We start from the raw sequence: 23,086 nt of genomic DNA, 5'->3' as shown, positions 1-23,086 counted from the left end.
TATTCTAGATTCAAAGCTCAATACATAGTGATGAATTTCATTTGATAAACCTATGTTACACAGATAAACACTTTGCAGTGGCATGTACTGTATGTCATTCACTAACAGCAGATGGTTTTGTTTTGGATTAAATTAAGACCCTAGTTTTCTACGTAACATCTATTTTCCCCCCATCACCTGCAGCAAACAAGCTCCTTTTCCATTTGCAAATCTTTTTTTTTAATAAAGCTCACTGGAGAGGTGAAACAACACTTTAAAATAAAATACTAAACTAATAAAATTTCAACTTTATTTTTTTATTGCTCACTTTCAACATCTAACCCCTTTCTAAATGTTTAGGCAATGTGTAAAACAAGCACGGTAATTAAAACAACCTCCAAAAAGGATGCAAAATTTCCTCTATTATTATCTCATTTATTTATTGGGCACTTACAATATTATTAGCCAAAGGGCCTTGCAAAGGTTACAGATACAAGAAAATGCAAAAGTATATGGTATTTTCATAGTGTAAAACACTATAAGAAAATATATGTATTCCAGATTTTAAAAATGAATGTCCACTAATTCATAGAATACAAACCTTGCATATGATAGCAGTGTAAAGCTAGAACTATTCAGTAGAACTAAATTAGCATCAGCTGTGAGCCAGTGGAGGTGTAGAGAGGAGGGAGACAAGAGACCAGAGGAGGGCAAGATCAGTGTGATAGAGCAAAGAGTGGAAACATGACTCTTGAACAGTATCCAAGCAACAGGATAGATCATGGATACTTCCAGAGGAGCATGTCAGGTAGTGCGGTATCATGTATGGGTATAGCAGGGCTGTGAGCGAATGAGATGTGGAGCAATCTGGGATGAGCTACAGAAATTGCAGACCTGAGGCAAGAAGCTGTTCAAGAAGTGGTTTATTCAGCCATTTGAGTACAAAGTTTTGGACTAGAAGTGGAGTAGAATGAGTAGAGTAGGAAGGATGAGTGTTTCAAATAACGAGGCAACAACATGTGATATGTTCAGTAAAAAATAAATAATTAGTTTTAATGATCAGTCTAGAATTTTGATATCTATACACTAGTATAGTGCTGTATGCATACTGTATATTATATGCAGTACTGTATATCAGTGGTTCTCAATGTTAATGTTAGTTAAAGGAGCCTTTTACTTGAAATTAAAACAGATTCTGTTCAGGTGTTTGGAATTTATTTTAACAGCTGAGTTAACAGATCTCCACACTTCTATAAATATACACTTTGGTTTTGAGAAAGGCGCTTTCATGGATAAAGATTGCAGACTGCAGGTTGCTTTGCCTTAGGTTTTACTTCAGTGCCTGCACAGCAGTGAGCAGATACCCTAAAAAAAAAACACTCACTCAGTGTTGGACTTTTGTTTTCTTATGATGTAAAAAAACCACAGAGGTACACTACTGAGCACTCCCATAAGAAATATATTTTTAGAAAAAATATAACCGAATTGTATGGGTATTTTCCAAATAAACAGGACTGAATTTTGTTTTTCAACATAAGTGCCGAATATTTAATAAGATCTGCTGGATTGCTGACCCAAATATTGTATAGTTGTTTTACGGAGTCATTTGTCATTTTTCTGTGTAAATGATGTGTGGGAATGTTGAGGGGAAATAAGACTTCTCATTTCTAATTTGGTCATGAACTCTTAATTATCAGTATTCTGAAATTCTCTCTTTTTATTATTTTGGTTGGACTTTTAAAAGGTTTATTTGAGTCACGGCTTATGTCTTCTTTCTTTCTAGGCTTCTAAGGACCCAGTCTCTGGAATGGTACTATAATAACGTTAAAAGCCGATTCAAGAGATTTGGCAGCGCCAAGGTTTTAAAGACCCTGTACAGAAAGCACCTTGCAGAAAGAGGAACTCTTTCAGATGTTACAGGTATATACATTCGTTTATTTCACTTTTATCCAAGATGATGTTTCGAGGTTAAGAATAATATTGATAACTAAAATGCAAACCATAAATTTCCTGTAGTATTTGGTTTATTAGTATCCACTTTTCAATTTTCAAATACCCTTTAAATTTTTGGTGAGGATGGTGATCACGTCTTTGATATAATTATTTTCTGATTTTTTAGCACCTTAGAAACAACAATCAATCTCAGGAATCAACAGATCCTGCAGTATTTAATTAAATTATTTTAGCCTGTTCATTGTTCAGCCTGGGTGTGGTACATGTTTCAAGTTCTTTACATAAACTCTGTTTTGTTAAAAAGGATAAGCCCATACCCCATTGCTTCAACTCTTGCACAGATAAATATAATCCTGAAGATTAATCAATGTAATTCACTTGAAATATCAACAGACACCATTAAATCACTCCCACAGAAAGCTTAATGCAAATAGCAATGATAATCCGAATTAGTGCAGCTAATTTTCATATTAATTCTAATCTTTGTATTTTAGTGATTTGTAGGAATGAAAAAATTCTTTGTTCACAGTGAGTTCAAGATGTAACTTTGAAATTTGTATTCACTTGTTTGATAACAGCCTTCCTAAAGGGATTGAGTGGTATTCCTTGTAGTTTTATAGCTATTCATGGGAAATTCAACCTTTCATACAGTATGTCTTTTTCCTGTATTGAAAAATTAACATGGGTTTTCGATTCTGCCTTATCAATTAATCCCACTTTAACATCCACCCACCTTCTAAATTTTTCCTCCGATTCAGGCTTGCAGGTGAGCTGGATCCTGTCCCAGCAAGCAATGGCGACACCCTGGAAGGGATTCCAGTCCATTGCAAGGCACACACAGACGCACATACAGTACACATGCAAACACATGCAAGGGCCAATTTTTCCAGAAGCCAGTTAACCTACCAGTATGTTTTTGCACTGTGGGGGAAACTGGAGCACCCGGAGGAAACCTTTCTAAGTAGTTATTGTACACTAAATTATTAGAAAATATTAAAGGTAACAAGTACATGCTGTGTTCCAATTAGAATTCGAACCCACAACCTTCTAATGCAAACCACTTTGAAAGGGTGACATACTGTATTACAACCATTATGCACATAGCAGGTAAGGAAAACCGAGCAACTGCTTTACTATATGAATTAAGGAGAACTATAGGAAAGCCAGATTGTAAAAACCCAGAGTGGAATTTAAACAGGGCATTGAGGCAGGCTCTCATACTCCTGTGAACAGTGTCAAGGAACAAGGAGTCAAGTCTCCATATGAACCATTTTTTGGGGGGAAATGCTGTTCCGCCTGCCACCTGCTGGTCTACCAAAACCATTTGCAAATGAAGCCTGTTTTTTTAACTGAAGGTCTCCCTTCCCTGTACTGAACAAAAACATCATAGGTTACATTTTAATCTCTGAGGAAGTCACTTGACATTGAAACAATCAATAATCAGTATCAATGTCTTTGGAGGGCAGAAAAATTGTCTCCAAAATACCTTTAAATCAGCTTTATAAAAAAAAGAATGTTACTGTTCTCTCTTGTCCAGGCTGTCCCTCCAAATTCCTAAAAATTCTGCCATGATACTTCCACCACAGTACTTTAGACACTTTCCTCTTTAGCTGGTATTTATTTGACAATGAGGTTCATATCACTGTCATGCTGCAGGGAAAAGTTACATCTACATGGTATCTATTCATGAGTGGTTCTTTGCAATAGGGAAGGTCTTGTTTAACTAACTTGCAAGTATAATTAAAACAATGAGGATAGTAGAGAAGATGTAAACATATGACATTCCAGAATTCCACAAAGTTTTTGTTAAGCTCCCTCATATAAATAAGATTGATTCTCAAATCCATAGCAATCCAAGATAATGTATGTAGAATCTGTAAACAGTGATCCGGCTTGAAATGTCACATTTTCTAAATAGGGCAGAATAAATAATAATTCCATCATTTATAAGGGGATCCATTTTTGACTTGCTTTCTGATTTATACCAACAAGCTGGATTCTGTCATACTGTATACGGGTTTGCAAAATAGCCGAGTTTGCAAATGATGCAGGAAAGGGGGAGTGGCAATAAAATACCAATACATGCAAGTTACAAGGGCACCTTGTATACCAATATATATAGTACAAAAGATAAATATTCAGTCCTATATTACAAAATAAAACTTTGAGGTGGATCTACTGTATATGTTTTTCGGCTGCTCTGTAACCATAGTTTTCAAAGTCTCTCTCTACTTCCAGTATACCATATATCCTGCTTGCCACAGTAAATCTTTTTTGCTGTGGATGCATTGTTTTCAAACATTTTTTTTTTATTATTCAAGACAGAAAGAAGCTGCAGTAAGCAATGTGTATAACATAAAAAAAATTGTCTGGCCTGAGGATATGGCTCAGTGCTTGTGGCATGTGTCTCATGAGACAGACCTATAATATTTCACAAAATATAGTTTTATCGAACTGGTATGATATTTTTATTTATTCAGATTCTTATATTGTCACTCCATTTCATATAAAAGGCTTTACCTTTTTATGGTATGACTCCAGGAATGCATACTGTAGGACAAAAATATTCCATTGAATATTCATGTTGTTTATTATTTTACATCATAAACCTTTATTGTGTAAGATGCAGAGTGATTTTGGATGAGAGTTTGGATGGAAAAGTCATATCTGAAACTGGTACAGTACATACAGTATGGTCAATTTATTTCAAAAGCTGAAAAACTACAGTCCACAGTTTTATGGCTGGAACTCCAAGCCTCCAAATTGTTACTTGTAATTTGTATTCCTTTCATTTATATATCGACATTATCTTTTATCCTTATCGTGGGAACAAGTCATGCTTTCGTTCAATTCTTTAGGTTGCTTTATAGACTTCCTTTCCATGCTTTGTTATTTTTTGTGCATTTAGTTTTGTCAGTTTTCTTGACAATAATCAGGTATTTTGGTCTTTTTATACTTTCAGGTATCTTGAAAGTTAAGAAAGGCAAGGTTTTGCTTAATGTTCAGTGTTATTCATAAAAAAATATGCATCAGCCAATAGATTACTCCGTTTGGGAGTTTCCAGGAAGCAGCACACAGCTGGCTGTTCTCTGTTGGCTCATGATTAACTGTAAGCATCTGACAAATCCTCAGACAATCCGTATAAGAGGCCTCTGTCACCACTCAGGCACTTGCACATGCATGACTTTCTCAGTAAGGGTTCTATCTGTCCTTTAACAAAATGGAGTACTTTGAACACACTGTTCTGCTTGGCTATTTGACTCCTGAGGAAAAAAGGTCCATATGAGCTGATGTCTTTACCTTTTGCAAGCTGCTAATATTTGAACAATGATTGTTTGTCCAAACCTTGAACATAAAAGAGGAAAATGAGAATAATAAAATGGAAAATCATTACTTAATAACAGTAATGTTTGTGTGTAAGGTTCTGCTGATTTTGTCATTATTTGTAGTCATTATACTAGAAGCCAGTTACATTTTAGGAGCTATGAATTAACCTATAATGAGCAAATTGTGCCTAGACTGCATGCTTGAAACGGGCTGTTTTATGATGGTATTATATGCCTACAAGCACAATATCACACATATACAGTACCTCATATACTTGCCAGCACCTTGTAACTCATAGCAATAATAGTATTTTAATACCAAATCAAAATACAGCTTTGCTATTAAATATAAACAAAAAGAAAGGTTTCTTCTTGCTGCAGTTATGATGTACTCCCTTTTTCCAGATCAACTCTGACAGTTTGGCTGTGTCAGTCCATGTCCAAAAACCCATTTGTATTCAAGGGATCTGTTGACTTTTAGATTTCCATTCTGTGCACCTATAAATTGACATTTAGCAAAATGTTTCTAATGTTAGGGCCACAGCTGAAGGGAGTTGATGCTTTAATGATCTACAGATGTGGGCAGTGCTACTTAAACAGTCTGTCTGACTCATCTGACAGGAATTGTTTTATAAATTGCACGGCTCTCTCTCTTGTGTATACCCCCCCTCATCCTACCCCTACCCATCACGAGTGGAGTATGAGTGTATGGGTATCTAGCCACCCCAAGCTACTGAGGTGCAAGTTTGTGTTCGAAGTAGGTTATGGCATCTGGGATGCTGTTGAGGGAATTAACTAAATGTTTTTACTTAAAGTATGTATTATATCTTGTTGGCTATATATTTCTGTACTTATATTTTACTAACTCTGTCTCAGGATGTCTTGTCTCAAAAGATAATATAGCACATTATGCATAGCTGGCATAGTTCTCAGGGAAATGACCAAGTGACCTCTCCTGGAACAAATGGTCTATTCAGCAGAAGGGGCTGCTTGTCACGCAAGCCAGCAATAAAGAAAATATATGTACTGGTCAGCTTTCTAGAATTACCATATATAGCCACAATGCAAGCAGAGATTCATGTAGAAGTGTATCTTGTATCGTTTGTTTCACTGTATGAAAAAGCACTGTAAGCATTGTCTTTTGAGTCTTGCATACAAGAGCAAGACTTCTATATGCATATGAAATAAAGAAGACTTTCAACACATAAGCTCTCAGCTGATGCCCTTTGTTTGGCACAACACTATAAACTCATAAATGCCACAGATTGAGCAAAATATAGCAGGAAGGAGGCCACACTGTCCTCCAGGGCTCTGGGAGAGAGATCAGTGTATGCAGACATGTAGTGAGCCTTTAAGGGTTTTGTGAATTTACTGGCACAAAACTGGAGTCTTCACAGGGATTACCAACACACACAATACACTTGTATTGATACATTGATACATAAAACAATGCGAACATAAAAGCTTTCTAGATATCAACCCTATAGCAAATAATGCAGATGAGATACATAAAAATGATAGATGTTTAGTCTACCATTGGTTACACTAACTTCCTACTCAGTTCCATTAACATAATCAATATTCAGGCGCTCATAAGTAACTACTACTTAAATTAATTAAATTAATATTGACGTGTTAATATAACAATTTTATTCTCAAGAGGGTGAATATTGGCTTTCACTCATCCATAGCCATAGAGTCGTAACTCTCGCACAGAAGTATAGGGGAACAACTGACTGTCCTTTGCAGCACTGTCCAATCTGTGCTCTGATGGCTCTGTGTTACTTCAGTCCTTAGGCAGCTCAAGGTATCGGGGAGACAGAGATATGCTGCTGTAGCCTCGCACTGACAGCAAATTCTTATATGGGTTGTCTGGGTTAGTGCTGTGCTGAGCGCTATTGCTGCTTGCTATTGCTGGGACAATATCTGAGCACCTGGTGGTGACTGCTCAGTCACACAAAAAGGGAAGAAACTTGGTTTGCTCCTTGTATAGCAGCTACTGCTGAATAATGTGATATCCAGGTGTATTGACGAAAGCTTAACCGTATTGCCTAGTTGGTCACATGGTCCTACTGCTGGCTTGACCTCTGTCAGAATCCTATCTTTACATACTGTACAGGCTCACCCTCTAACTCGGCGCCTCAGGAAAAAGTTAAGTTCCAAAGTTTAGACAACAAGTGTGGCTCATGTGGTTCTGTTTTCAGATAGCCAGGCTGGTTCAGCGGAGTGATTGACGCAGTTAGAAGTGCTGCTTCACATTTTACCTGGGTAAAATATGGTTGGTCAAGAAGTTACCAGGTGGAATGGGTTCTCACACCTTGCAGGACTGTGATTAGTTGATGTGTTAATATGGCATTTTAATTTCAGGATTATTTCCAGATGTGCCTTTGTCCCTCTGTTAGACATTTCTCACATTCTTTTAAAAGAAAGGAAAGTCGTGAGTGAGTTGTTTAGGGATTATGTTGGTGTAATAAGAAAATGTGTAAGAAAACACAAATAGAAGTACAGTGAAAACAATAGTAATTGAAAAGTGAGTTAAGGAGAGTCCAGAGAGCACATACAGAGCAAGCCTGCAGCGAGCTCATCCAGTGAGGTGGGGCCAGCTTCTGTTGCATAATAAAACACTCAAAGCCTTATAGCATTTGCAGTTCACATTAAGCCATGTTCTGATCAGTCTTGGAGACCTGATTTCAGCTAAGTTATCTTAACCTTATTTTATTGATTATTTGCTGTCCTAAGAATTCCCTAAAATATAGATATCCTGTATTGTGGAATCCTCAGACTAAAAACATCCTCTTCTAGGAAGGGAGGTTTAGTTCTCAGTCATATTGCTGTTTAAACACAGGGTTTTTCACTTTTTGCCTTCAGACTACAGAGGTTTCTAGAGCATAGGCCCCTGAAACATATTAATTGTATAGAGTTGTTTTTGCCTAATGTTGTGTGTCATATACAGTAGAATGTGTTGTTTATTCTAAAATGTCTGTCCCATTTATTGCTTTTCCACCAGGACTGTGTCAGAGATTATAAAGAGTTCACGTGCCCCATTTTACATAACTCCCAGGTTTATTTCAATACATTCTGTTCCTGATGGATTAAATGCTTCTGCTTTCGGCATATTCCCTCCATCAAGGATGATCTCTATCATAGTTGGCTTATGGGTCACAAAGTGACTCAGGAGTTGGACCTCACCCCCCCTTCCCCAACTATCTCCCCCCAGATTAACAAATGTCTACAAACTGGTAGATTGTCCTGTGGTCAGGGTCCCTTTCCATTACTTTCTTATCGTAGCTTCTAGAACAAGACATACAGTATCTCCTTAACTGGTATCTGGAGAAATGGAGATAATATCCTTTGTTCAGCAAATGGTCTCGAATTATACTAAAATTCTGACATGCTTCTTCAGTAAGAGGAAGGAGATGGTACATAAAAATGTATGTTCAATTGTAGCAGTAAATTAGTAATTCTCGACATGTTTGTAAACAATACCAAAACAGAAGGAATGTCAAACACCATAGTATCTGCAAAGGAAATTCAAAAAGATTTAGACTAAATTCAAAAGTGAGCAAAGGCACAGAAGATAACATTAATATTGGCAAGTGCATCATGTTACATGCAGGTAGTATAATCATAAGATGTGAAACAAGTTACTTGAAAAAGTATATTTAAAACTGAGAATGGGAGCCAATGAACTACTAGAAGAACTACTAGAAGAAAATAGATAGGCTGAATGCCCAGACCTTTTTTCTAACTTGTTTGTGTTAATATTTACTTATATATACTCTTACATACAAGAAAGTTTTTACTATGAAGTCTTGCTTTGATTCTTTCAATTGTATTTCAAACACCATCTTCAATGGACTTAATGGATTGCTAGGTAACACTAACTCCGGTATTTTTTGCTCAGTGTTATGTCTGCCCAATCAGGAGATGAAAGATACTTTATCATTAATTGGACAGATGAAAAATGTTGTTCATTGATGCCTTGTAGCGAGATTTAAATAAACACGCAAATTATTCCTTACTCATGTTTCAGTATAATTAAAAATGTTGACGTTTCTAAAATGAAGCAAATCGGCAAATGTTGCTAATGTCCTTTAATATCCATTAAGTGGCACTGTGCTGCAATGTTATAGTTTAAAGAAATTCGGTGTGAAGCACGGATCACATTTATCCCAAGCGTAAGTAAGTAAAAAGCATAGAATGCAGTGCCCTTAATGGTTTAATAAATAAATTAAGAAAATAAAAGAAGAAAGAGATTGTGTATTAAAATTATTATAAAGGAGCAGGATTAAGATAAAGAACAAATAATTTCCTGAAAGGGAAAGAGATAGATAGGGATACTGTAGCAGTAGATAAAATTAATATTTTTTTATTACAGCAGCAAAAGTACAGAATACAGTAAGGAATGAAGTAAAAAGTATCTGAGAAAATAATGGACAATAACAGGGAAATAAATGAATAAACTATGAAAAGAATATTTCTGTCAGGTGTTTTCTAATTTAATCAGGAAATCAACAAGGTGCTTTGGAGTAAAGATTAATAAAGTTCTATACTAAATAGTATTAGTGTATAAAAGATAAAAATAGAATTTAAAACTAGACTAAAGACCTGGCAGAAGACTTTTAATGTAGACAATTGCAGAGAATTACTATATATTGCAAGTAGCAAAAAAGTATAGATGTATAATTCACTAATCCAAACTGTGAATCTCCATGTTACAGAAAAGGGCATTGCTATTTTGCAATCAAAGAGAACAGCAACCAGATAAATTCCCAGGCTTAAATCAATGTCCTGTAGTGACAGTAAAATCAACCTTTTTAGTACCAAACAGAAAATACTGTGAGGCAGCCTGATGCAAAAAGTTTACATTTTTGAAAGAAACAGTCAACGTCAACACAATGAACTTCTTCAGACTCTCCAGAGGACACAAGTGGAAATTATGTGAAGGTGCTTTTAAAACTGGGAACAGGAGATACAGTACGTCTAAGCAGAAATGGGAAATGGGTTATGGGAACATACAGCAAGTTAAACGGCCCTGTTGTTGAAGGCAATACCCTGGCTTCTTTCAAGAAACAACCACAGATGGATCAATTAGATGATAGGAATGGCATCCTCCTTCTTGTAACAGTTGTTATGTTCTCAGGCACTTGATGTAATACATGTGAACAAGTAAAGGTTTATTTCATGCTGAATTTGTTCCTTTGCAGCCTACGCATGCTGATGCAGCTACTTGTACCTACTTGATGTAATACATATTTACTAAATAATATATAATAATATAAATAGGATATTATTATAAATCAAACCCCTATAATGTATTTTCCAAATTTAGAAAAACATCTGTATCAATGTCTGTGCTTTTCATAAAACATTCATGCTATATGTAAAGTTTGGCAGATACAGGGTGAGGCTGAGGCTTGTGTTGCTTGGGTTATCTAAATTTCATGGTTTCTTTCATGCCTGCAGCATGCCAAATGATCATCTGCTGTAGAACCCTCAATCGTAGCCAAGAGTAAAGCTGAGAGTAATCCTGTGTGCTGTACTGTATATTTCTGTTATTTGCAGCAGACAAACGGATCATCTTCTGTAGAATAAAATCCATCCTCTTCAGTCTACGGGTTGTGCGCTCCATTCAATCCGATGACATCAGACCTAGGCAGCATCAGCGCTCACTTCTCCAGGGATACCTCAATGCAGCTGAAGTTAAAGAGCGTCACTCTGGTGCCATGACCCGGATTTTCAAGATCCGCTAAAATCAGATACCACATTCCATGAAAGCTTTCCCGGAACAAGATCATTGTGTTCTCATCAAACATCAGTAGCTCTGTATCCTTACTGTTTACTGTTTACTGGGCTATAAGATGTTTAATACATATACTGTACATATTTACAGTATTTTTATAATTATATTTGGTTATCTATCTGTCTCATTTGAGTCTACCAAAAAAGACAGTTAGTGAGGTTAATGGTGTGAACCTATGCTTTTAAGATTGAAACAGACCCAGCAATTGGATCACACCCAGTTGCAAACATTTTGCCACGGCCATACCTGGTACTGTTAAGGAAAGTACAGTGTGGTGTGCTTTAGTGGGGCAGATGGGCAACAGATGGGTCAGCAGAGAGACAGTGCCATTATTTACCAGCTGAACATAAGGTGCTCTGACCAAGTAGTGAAAATACCCAAAATGTAAGAAAGTAATCAATCAGCTGCCAGATAATTTATCTCTTTCTGATCCATCTGGTCATTCATTTGGATTTGATAGAGCCACCAAGTTTCAGAGGTGACAATACAGACAAACATGGTGTCTAACTGGAAAGAGCCATTTAGAAACAGCATCAAAAAGAAAAGATTAAAAATTGAGGACCAGTCTGACAAGGATGTATTGAGATTTTCAGACCGAGTGCAAGCCATTGTGAAGACATGAAATTGTAGTACAGATGTCATCAACCAGATGCCATCTACCGTCTAGCTTACTGCAGCAGCGCTTCAGTACATCCTTGAATTCTCTTGTCTACACCAGTCCTCCACACAAGCATGAGGATGCATTTGAGTACTGGCTCAATTCGAACCTACAGATATAGCAACGGAGTGTGTAGAGGGAAAAAGTCAAATGCCTGACAACCTGCTAGTTGAAATGACTTCTATGTTTTTATATCACTGTCCTGATATAGATTAGCATTCACCTTCACAACCAAAACCATCAAATATGCACTGTGTCTGAAGTGCAGAAATTGTTGATGGGATCCCGTTCAGTTAAAGTTTTAAGGGCAGCTGAGCCACTTTCAGCCAAAGACTGAAATTAGTCCCTCCAAAAAAAGAGACACGTCAGCTAATCAGACCCAGTCTGTACTGTATGTGCCGAGAAAGTTCAGCAGGACTTCAGGGAGTACCTCCTCACCATGTGCTGTTGCGTGGACACCACTCATTTCACACATTTACTGTAAACACTTAGTTATCATCTATTTGTGTCTGTGTAGAACAAGGCCTGCAAAAGGAAACATACCTATCCCTCCTAAAAGAATTCAGTGAATATCCCAGTGTTGGAAAGGTAATTCAATATGTCTATTAGATCACAAATTACATTCAGTTCTTTCAGCCCCTTCAAAAGTAGGAAAGGCATGAAGAATGATGGATTGTCTTCATTACACCATTGTGACATTAGTGAACTGTTGACAGCACTAAATACACACTTCTTACATGTTGCAAGGGTGTTGGTGATTACAGAACCAGTGAGCCCAGTTACTAAAGTTGAATATTTCCTTGGCAAATTCTCTCCCAGTCAGATTAAGAATGCCCAAGACCAAAATTAAACCTTCAGATGAGTCACGTATTTTGTGTAGAATCACATGAGACCTTAAAGACAGGAAAAAGCTAAAGAGCCAGCTGGACTAATGCATCTGTCAAAGATTTGGAACAACCTGATAGTCATGATGACAATAATCTGCTTCCAAATGATTAAGAAAACCAAAATCATGCATCAAAATTTCCTACTACCAGTAAAGTTCTTACTGGTACAACAGCTGAGCAGAGACAATTGAGATGATGCATGATGTAGAGTAAGACTCAATTGCCCCTGATGTTTCTGAGGTTTTGAAAAGATTCTTTTCAAGATGGCTCCTATGGAGTGGTGAAAAGGAACAGGTTTATCCATGAAATGTTGTGGAAAGAGATGTTTCTTCAGTGCTAGCCATCCCATCCCCTTCTGAAGATATTCTGAAAGGTTATCAAAACACAGGATGTCTCTGAAAGGATATCTCTGCAACAGGGTTCTGACTGTTGTAGATGTTGTGATAATATCCCTTACCAAACTAATGTGAAGGCTGCTAGGCTAAGCCCTCTCCTAATAACACAGTCAGTCCTGGAATCTTATCTGAATCTGTTGCTTCCCGTCTGCCCCAGAAAACTACTACACTACACTTTACGAATACTACAGGGTGCTGCAGTGTAGTTTGTATGGTACTGTATGTTCCAGCGGATACTATCTTAATCCTTTCTAATCCGACTACTTTCTAAATTAGGTCTGACTAGTGTTTTGTACAATCTTAAGATTACTTCCTTTGATTTAAGCTCTACAGTTTTTTACTATAGCCTTGTATTGATTGTCATTTTAATAAATAATAGTGAATATACAGTTTTTCTAACTGACCTGTTAGACCTAAATATAGATGTGTTTGTCTTATGCCTCAAGCAATAAACTTGAAATGTGAATACCCATACCCCAGTGCTTCCATATCTATTTCATCTCATAGTGCTTCCCTTGAGCTTCGTCTCATTTCTTCAAATTACTGTTTTCTAAACTTACAAACCATTACTCTTGAAAGCACAAATGGGTTTTCAAATTCGCATAGGACTGAACACTATTTTATAGCTCGTAAAAAAAAACTTTTAAACATTCTGGATGAAATCCAACAGCTGGAATTGTTCTCTAGAAGCTGCCGCAAAATGCAGTTACAGCTTAAAGTAGTTAAGTTAATGCACTGAAGAAGATTAAGGAACATAAAGGGCTCCAAAAGAAGAACTGGCAATTTTAAAATTCAGTTTCTTGATACAGCATAACCTTTATTGTCGGAGAAACCTGACAGAGAATCTGGTCCTAGGTGGTGAAAGAAAATAAAATAAAGTAGCCTGTCCTAGCAGCACCACATAACAAGCAATTGTTTTTCCACTTGGATCTGAAAACAGTCAACCAAGAAGAAGAAGCTCAAAGGCAGCACCTCACACAACACCACCTGAAATTCAGACTACGGACTTAATATCGAATGCTGGCATTGCACCAGAATTACAAAAAAGGACGAGGCTGTTGAACCATTAACAGGAACACTATATCTGAGATACACATCAAAGGCCCAAATATGACAAACATATGTACAGTCTCCCTGGAGAAGAGGTGGCTGACGCCATACATAGAGCTGAAAAGCTCCAGCAAAAACAGGTGTTTTGTGAACTGTAGAGGGGACTGATGACCTGTATTTAAGAAGCAGCTTTCCATTGTAACAGACGTTCTCTGTGCGCGCTTAACTGCACATTAGTCTTCTGCGTTGTGTTCTTATTTGGACATCCATTAGACCAACGTGAAAAATGAACAACCGGACGACAATCTTGATCTGGCAATTCTTTGATGAAGCCGTCTGTATAATAACAAAAAGAAACTTGACACTGTAGACATGTAGAAAGCTTTTCATCTACAGTACATCACCTTCCAACTGCTTGGAAATGTGGGATCAAAGTGAATACAACATGTGACCATGACAGGACATGGTGTGCTGAAGAAAGTTTCAGATTTCTCAGCCTCTGGAAATATTTTGTGACAGATGGATTACTGTATGACAAATTGAGGTTGGCATTAGTCATTTTGTAAAAAGTATCCAAAGAGAACTTCAGAAACATTTAGAATGGAAGGGGGTTTCATCAAAATGAACAAGGAAGCTGTGCAGGAACTAAAGTCAAAATGGAATAACAAAACATCAAAGGTAATTAAGTGTTTATACCTAAATGCTAGGAGAGTATAAGAAACAAAATGCAGGTCATCAGCTAATCTCATTAGCAGGTGATTAGGTGACGTGACTGTCACAGAAACATGACTCCACCAGGTACAAATACATTAGTAGATACATAGTGCATTAATCACATTGGAACATAAGTAACACAAAAAGTTAATGATAGAAAAATCCATTTAGCCCATCAGTGTAACCCATGCCCTAGACACTGAGCCTTAAACCTAGTTTGAAAGATCCCAGCATCCACTTACACAATGTGTTTTGGTAATCTGTTAAATGTATTGATGATTTTGTTAAGAACTGGTTTTTACTTTCTATGTAAATCTGATTGATTTTGTAAAGCTTCAGGTTATTTCTTTGTGTTCAGTTCTTTGTAATTGATTTGAAATTATTATTGGGTCAGCCTTATTCCCTTATGAATTCTGAATTAGCTGTCTTTTCTCAAGACTGAAAAAATTGTGTTCCTTCTATCCATCGTCAGATCTCTTCTTCTTCAATCCCAGAATGATTTTTTTTCCTCATTTATGGACTTTCTTTAAAGCAGTGTCAGCTCATTGAGAATGCTGTGAATGCTGGGGATTTTCCTGGCAGGAATGTTTAATCAGTGTTTCATCCATCTCAGTATGCCCTGTTTCGCATATGGTAATTAAGTAGTGGAGGATCAATAAATCTGGTTGTCAGCTGGCAACAATGGTGGCATCTTTATTCAACATCAGTGCTAAACACAATTGCACATTAACACAATAGACATTCCCCTTCTTTCTTGCAAAACGTGGAGGAGTGGTAGCGCATACACAGTATTACTCACATTTTGGGACCTGTGCCCCAGCTTTTGCTGGAAAACGAACATCAATTTAATCCCTTAAACTCTCTGTTCATTAATGCTCATTGCTGTAGATCAAAGAACTAAAATCAAGACTCTCTACCTCAACATCATACACTTGCTCACTATCTACTAGACCTGATCAAGAATGTGAGGCCAGCTAAGTCACCATCAGTTTTAATTAAATAACATTCCTGATCCTAATGTTACACTTCAAATGAAGAAGTATCTCTGTGGTCCAAGAACAATATGGCTATCCTTGCATACCATACTGTTTGAATATTGGCGTTTGAGATTGGCACTAACATACGAAACGGTACCTGTTTTGAAAGCCTCCATGTGACCTATATCTCTGTCCAATGATGTGATATTGCCAACAAAAAATATGAACTAAAAGTATGTGTCCTGAATCTGGGGCTGTGTTCCTAAAGGTATTTAGCATATTTATTTATATTAATATAAAATTTGCTATTGATGCTGCATGTTGTATTAATGGAACTTTGGGTTTATAAGAAAATAAAACTGACAGTGCCTTGTTTTATCTATTCCAGCAGATAAGAGAGTTATGGCTGATTTGGTTTCTGATAAACTAGCAGGTTTTTTTTGGACTGGTCATTCAGTTCTTCTGTTTTGGCATCTTGTACAGTGGTCTCCACCTAATGGTACTTCAGGTAAAATGGTTTAGGATATACTGAGTAGGCATGCTCAGCACCTACCTTCTGTTCCTAGCCAACCGCACTGGCCTCTTAGGCCACCCCTTAGTATAAGTCTGGCTTAGTACCAGACTTCTGATTGGTTAGTAATTGCAGAAATCCCACTAAGCAGCCTGTATCTTGACCTGAGGCTCTGTAAACTACAGTACTTCTCTGGAGATGTACTGAGCCAGCCATCTGTGTGCCCTCGTTGTTTGCTAAAAGCTGAAAGTTACAGAATAATAAATGGCTGTATCATAGCTCATACTGGTATAAGTAATGTACCTCCAGTACACAATTATATGAAATTATAAAAATGCTTTATGGAGACGTTAGAGTGAGGAGCTGTATATATTACCACAAGTGCTGTTAGTGGAAGCCTTTGTTATTTTTTCTTTCAATACACTAATTTATCATTAATACTGTAACTATCCTACAGAAATATAATAGAAAGGCTTGTGGTTCATATATGTTTTCAGATTGTTTAATCCCTTTTCTTAACGTATTTCAATTCAAAGATTCTTAGGATTTAAAATGTGCAATTGGATGTGCTGACGTGTTAGTCATCCCTATTCAGCTTTTAATCAAGTATTTTTTTTTTTACTTTGTACAGTAACAACTGGTGTGTTTCACTCAGAGATCACTAATTTGGTCATTCATAGCCAGTCGTACCTGTCCTGTAGTTGTCAGTTTCCTTAGTGTATGACACATATGGAGAAGTAAAACTAATGTTTTGAACAATTACCAGTTGCTGGCTCAAAAAATAGTTCTGAGAGAAACCCTCAAGATTATTGTCTGTAGCTAAACTACAAACTTGTTTGTCTGCTTTTGCTGAGTGTGGTGCTGATGAAGTACTGTATTTCACAAAAATATCTGAAATACTAATAAATGTACAGTATACTGTACATTGATGTCTACTAGTAGGAAACTACTCTCAAAAAGAATTTTCAGAATGTGTATATTGTACATGTGTATATATAATGTCACTTGAGTACTGTATGTAAAATCTTAATTGCTTATTTCCTCCAATAAAACTGTCAATTAAAAGTCAGTGAACAATAAGCAAATTCGCCTACAGTTGTAAATATCCTGTATCCCAGTACTGTAGAACATGCAGTTCTGGGATATCAGGATTTTGTTGTTTGTAATCAATCTGACAGGGAAGGACAATCGATGTTAGGAACCCTGACTTCCTACAGATGAACATGTGATCCAGGCAGCTACAGTAATTATTGGGTTTATGACATTGTCCTGGTAATACTGGAGTGTTGCATTGTCCTTGACCACAACAGGTTCTGTTTCACAGACTGGATGTCTGCACAGTCATATACCCAGACAGTCACATGAAGATTCAAATGGACATCTTACAAACACCTTGATGTTATCATTAAAACATTGTCTCCAGCAGCATCTTCAGCTGTCAATTTGGTGCAACATGAGCTTAAGCTTTCATTAGTAAATGGTGTCTTTTCCATGCCACATGAGCATGTTATGACCAATTGAACAGCACATGAAATGAAAAAGAATATGAAAATATAGGTATAGATTGGTATTACTATACTGCAGTACTGTATATTATTTATTGTATAACACAACATTCTTCACTACGTAGTTATCATTAGAAGATAGTTATCAATAACAATTTCTCTTTTTTCCCTTTCTGTGCAGATGGTAGCATTCACGAAGGCAGCTTTGACAATGAGGGAAGCATCTGTGGCAGTGACTCGACTTTCTACAGGCAAAGCGAAGGTATGAATATTGAATTATATCCCACTATTGTTTGGAGTGCCATTACCAATAATCCACTGAATTCTGGTGGGATATGCCAATATTTTTCTTGAGAACCAGAGTGGAATCATAGATAAAGTAATTGCAATAGAGTAGGTGTCTCTTAGAAGATGTTGGGAAGAATTTTATTCTTTTTTGCATTTTCCTTTTCTGTGCAAGTTGTGTAAGTCAGAATGCTTAACCGTAGCATGTCCATAACATTAGTTTCAAGCCATCACTGTCAATAAGGTGCTGTTCTACAATAGCTGCCAAGTTCAGCACTGCCTAGGTGCTGTGTCTGCTCTGAACCTCCTTGTGACAGTGGTCCAATCCCAGCAGAGGACAAAGAAGAAGAGCAGAACTACATCATATAGCTCATGGGACAACATATTGACAAAAATATATAATTGTATTATATATAAGCTATAAATGTGTAGATTAAATATCTTAAGGATAGAAGTCTTTTACATTATTTTAATAAACACATTGTTGTTTAAAAAAGTAAAAGCAGGTGTGTCACACAATAAATGGACTTTTTTGTTTAAAATAGTAGCCCCTTTAACATTAGTCAGACTTTTTTCATGGCTCCAAGGTCCTCAGCAAGCTGGACTTGGCATCCCTCCTTCAAACTGTCCTGAACCGAAGGATTCTAAACATGCAACAACAGGTGGTTTGCTGCTGGATCAGGACATACAGTGCCCATGCCTATGCCACATACCCTGCCATACTTGTACATCCCCATTTGCACATGGAAGTCAATCAATGGTGTATGCAACAGTGGTTTCATTTGTGCAGGGATCAGCAGGAGCTGGAATTGAAGAGTGTCCAGCTTCTTCAGCACAGCAAAAAACCTAAGCCCTGTTGGTCAGAACCTTTGTGCATCATGAAAAGGCTGCAAGCTGCCACATACACAATTGGATCAAATGACGCACAAGCTGCCCAGTACCAGATTTCCCATTAGGCACTGTGCCTACTGGGGTCAACGAAAGTTTTAGGGCCTGCAGAGGAGGGAAACATTAGTGACTAATGTAAAACGAGCTGAAACAACATGCTTGCGATCAACTCTAGGTGCTCCAAATCAATAATCATACGCTATCTAGTGGCTGTTCTAGAAACTAGAAGTATCGAAGTGATGGTCGCTGGACTCGCTCCGTTAATCACGTGGTCTAGCATTTGAATAGGTTAAAAGTGCATGTAATTCAATTGGCATTTACCCCTCCTTTGGCATATTTCGTAGAGAAAGTGCCTAGGGCCTACAAACACCAAAATCTGGTCCTGAAGCTGCCTGTGGATCATCTTGGAATATCTGCTCTGTGCTCTTGGCAGCCCCCAATGGAGCTGTATCAAGGCCTCAAGGCCAGCTGGTACTTCCCAAAAATGTTACTTTGGGAGCTCAGTGCCCTCACAAGAGGGTGAAACAGCTTTTGTGGCTTAAGGAGTATAGTATGTGCCTGCTCAGCAGTTGTCATATTGGTTAGTTAAGACAGAGTGTAATAAAATAACAACAGTGACATCAGTCTTGAAATTACTAGTTAGTCAAGCTGTGTGGGTGTAACCTGCTTGTAGTGCTATTGTCACCCTGTCTTGAATAAAAAGACACACAATGCATCTTTTGTGTATATACAGTAAAAAAAACCTTTTGATTCCCAACTCTAACATAAGGTTTCAGCTTCCAGGCCTAGTCATAGTTTGACCTTTACACTGCTATGCATTTTTCAATGTTTTGTTTATTTTACAATGTAAAAAAACATAAATGATTTAGATGTGTCAAATGCCTTTGTGAGATTGTGCATAAATGATTAAGTGCTGCTAAAATCAAAAACCTAGATTGCTGGCATGGAACTGAACTGAACGTGGAAAGCTTTTAGCTTGTTTAGTAAATGAAAAGTGTATTTTCATGTTGTTCTTACTTATATCTTTTATTTGTATACGCATGAATAAAATGTAGGTAAGGTTTGCTTTTTCATTTTAAAATATGGATGGATCTATAAAATCAGAAATGTTTTGTTTTTTGTTTTTTTCTTATGCTAAATCTGTCACCAAAGGTTTAAACATGTGAAAATACTGTATATGTTTTTCTTATACAGTATAGTTAAATATTACAACTCTTATTTTTGTGTCATTACATATATTTCTATATTGTTACAAATGGGGGGTTAAGACAATGGAGAATAAAAGGAACTGTCTGAGCGACTTAACTAAAACAATCAATTACTAAAATAATCGTTAATAATTACTAAAAAAGGATTTTTCCAAGAATATACCCAAGTGGTTGATACTGTATAATTAGAGGCATGTGAACTTCCCTTCTGGCAAGTTCTGGTGGAAAGAATAATAATTGTGGTATATTTGATTGAACAAATATTTATTAACAATGACAGTGACACAATACACTACACAGCATCAACATACAAAACATAAGTAAATGTATTAACAACTTAGCAAACAAGGCATTTCAGAGATCTACAGTATGTCTGGACTACCCAGAAAACCCCAGACTGCTTCCACGTATTTGACTCTTAAATAATGCCTACAGAGGCAAAAGAAGAGATAAGCTGCCATCAACCTATGATTAAATTGCTCTCTCTAACCTAGATGCCACAAAATAAATGTGAGCCTGTCTCCCTGTCCTAAAATGCACCCAATAAGCAGGAGAGGCAGTGTTAAACTGAGCTATTCTTCACTCATGAACTCCAAGTTCCCCCTAAAAGCTACAGAATAGCAAGCTCTCTTGGCAAGATTCAAATACTTACCACCAATCTTTTTTTTTTTGAGTGATCATGAAGAAGGGACTTTCGCCTGGCACAAGCTTCAAGTCCCGTCTGTTTCTGTCTTCTCTCTCATGTAGTCTGACCTTATTCTTTTTCCTCCCCTTTTCTCTCTTGAGCTGATCTTATATGGTGTGTTTTTGGACTGTTGATTGACACTTGATCACTTACTCAGAACTCATCACAGAATCTGGATCCCCTACATCTCGGCAAACACCCCCCTCTACTTTGAAGCTGGAAATGTTTACACAGTCAGGTGTTACACACTTTATCTCGACTCTTAGACACATCCATTGTCACCTATCACAGCCTGTAACAATATTATAAAACTACAACATAAAGAATGTTGCATGTATCCTTTAAATGGTCTTTTTAAACTCATTATAACAGTTTACACTGCAATGTATTACTGAAGAGCCAGTGTTATTAAGGTATTCCTACTGTATAAGGATAGGACTTGGCTCTTCAGTGCCAATATTTGATATCTCTTGCAAACATTCTCCTGGTTACAGTAAGTCTATAAGGAGCTTATATATGTTCCATTTCAAGACTTTTTCAGAGGAAGAGTATTCAGTATGCAAACACATTTTTAAACCTTAATATTTTTTCAAACCTGAATGTTGAAATAAGGGTAAGATTACTGTAAATGCTAGAGAAAAATATAAACAGATATAGAAAATAAATGAAATAACTAAATAAAACAAATATTCTGATTGCATACAATAAGTATATCGACCCCTGAATTACATTTTCAGGCAAAGGTGAAGCACCTTTGTTAGCAATTACAGCCACAAGTATTTTTTAGGAAGTCTCTGCCACACTTGCACACCAGCTTGGGTGCAGTTTTTGTCAATTCTTCTTGGCAGTTTGGCTCAAGCTTGGTCAAGTTGTTTGGCATATGTACAGTATATGGTCAGCCGTTTTCACGTCATTCTACAGATTCTCGATAGGATTCAACTCAGGACTTCACCTGAGCCACTCGAGCACATTCACTTTCTTAAGTCGCTACAGTGTAGTTTTGGCCTTGTGAACTGGATGATATATGGTTAGAAAATGGATGGGTGGAAGTACAGTAACTAAAATGACCAAACTTTGAGTGGACAAAAAAAAAAGACTTGTAAAGACTCTAACCAAGCAACCCAATAACCAATTAACAACAGTTTTTATTATGAAATTAAAGATTCGTTTAAGCAAAGACCTCACATGCAATGAAAACCAGCAGGTGTGGGGGCTCCCAAAACTAGTAATGGAAACCCCTTCTTTTTTGTTTTTTTGATGTTGAAATAGGAGTGAAAGAAGCAAAAGTTCACTTTGCTGCGGTTTATAACAAAGCAGCATTCGAGAGCAAATAATCTTGCACTTGCCACTTTAATGTAATCATCCCCTGAAAATCTAACTTTAAATAGAAATGAAAATTGTTGTATAGGAGCTCCTGAGTGGCTATGCTGGGGAGAGGTGCTCACCTGAGCACAGGCTGAAGTCTACAATCCAGAGTTGAGTGTACAGGGCTTGGCCATGTCCCCAGCTTCACAGTGTGACTGTGATTCCCCAAGCAGTAGCACACAACTGACTGAGTGTGTCAGGGTTTCTGAAAGGGGTGAGTTGTTGGATCCCTGTGTGAAGCCGTGAGGAAGGTAGTATGAGCAAAAGTAAATCCAATATTCCAAATCCAAGTTGTTAGGCAAGAGCGAAGTCAAAAGTAGAAGAACCAGGTCGGGCAGTGAAAGAAGTCAGGTCGAGAATATTAGCGCGCACAACAGAAAGCTGAGGAAGACTTCTCAATAGTGAGCGTACTGTAGGTAAGCCGGTGAAGAGTGTTTAAATATTGAAGAGAGAGAGACGTGGTTGGATAATTAGTTCCTGGATAGGCGTGTGTGGAGTTTAGCACGCGTGGGAATGTCAGGGCGCTTACGGGAGAAGGTACGAGCCGTGACAGAGTGTGGCCGAGGGATAGGTTGAGATTAAACAGTAGTGCTCTCTTTGCTCTCAGTTGCACAGCGACCCCCACAAAGTGGTGTTTGTTAGTGAGAGACAAGCCTCTCCCACAGATCGACACTGAACTTCCTGCAGATCGTACCCTGTGATGTGTTAAATATGATTAGCTCCACTGTGGTCGGATCACATCTGCCTGCACTTCATCATTCTTCCTTCGGTCTCATTCTCTACTTTTCCTGAGCTGCATTTCCAATGCAATTTTCATTTAGCAAAATTTTTCCCAATTATTTCTAGTTTTATGCAAAATCGGGAGTGGAGCGCAGAGAGAAGGGTGTGTTAGTAAAA

General features: G+C 37.3%; 1 protein-coding gene across 1 annotated transcript in view; it reads left to right on the top strand.

Moving 5' to 3' along the window:
- The window catches only part of LOC148832950 (rab effector MyRIP-like), a 149,814-nt gene that overhangs the window by 90,965 nt on the left and 35,763 nt on the right, over positions 1-23,086 (top strand). The window contains exons 4-5 of the mRNA XM_088918722.1: positions 1,763-1,899; positions 17,940-18,020. Coding sequence (XP_088774848.1) covers positions 1,763-1,899; positions 17,940-18,020 — 218 coding nt within the window. The remainder of the gene's footprint in view (positions 1-1,762; positions 1,900-17,939; positions 18,021-23,086) is intronic.

This window comes from Atractosteus spatula, chromosome 6 (genome assembly GCF_055471065.1).
Source record: "Atractosteus spatula isolate fAtrSpa1 chromosome 6, fAtrSpa1.hap1, whole genome shotgun sequence".
NCBI lineage: Eukaryota > Metazoa > Chordata > Actinopteri > Semionotiformes > Lepisosteidae > Atractosteus > Atractosteus spatula.
This window is presented reverse-complemented; position numbering and strand designations above follow the sequence as displayed.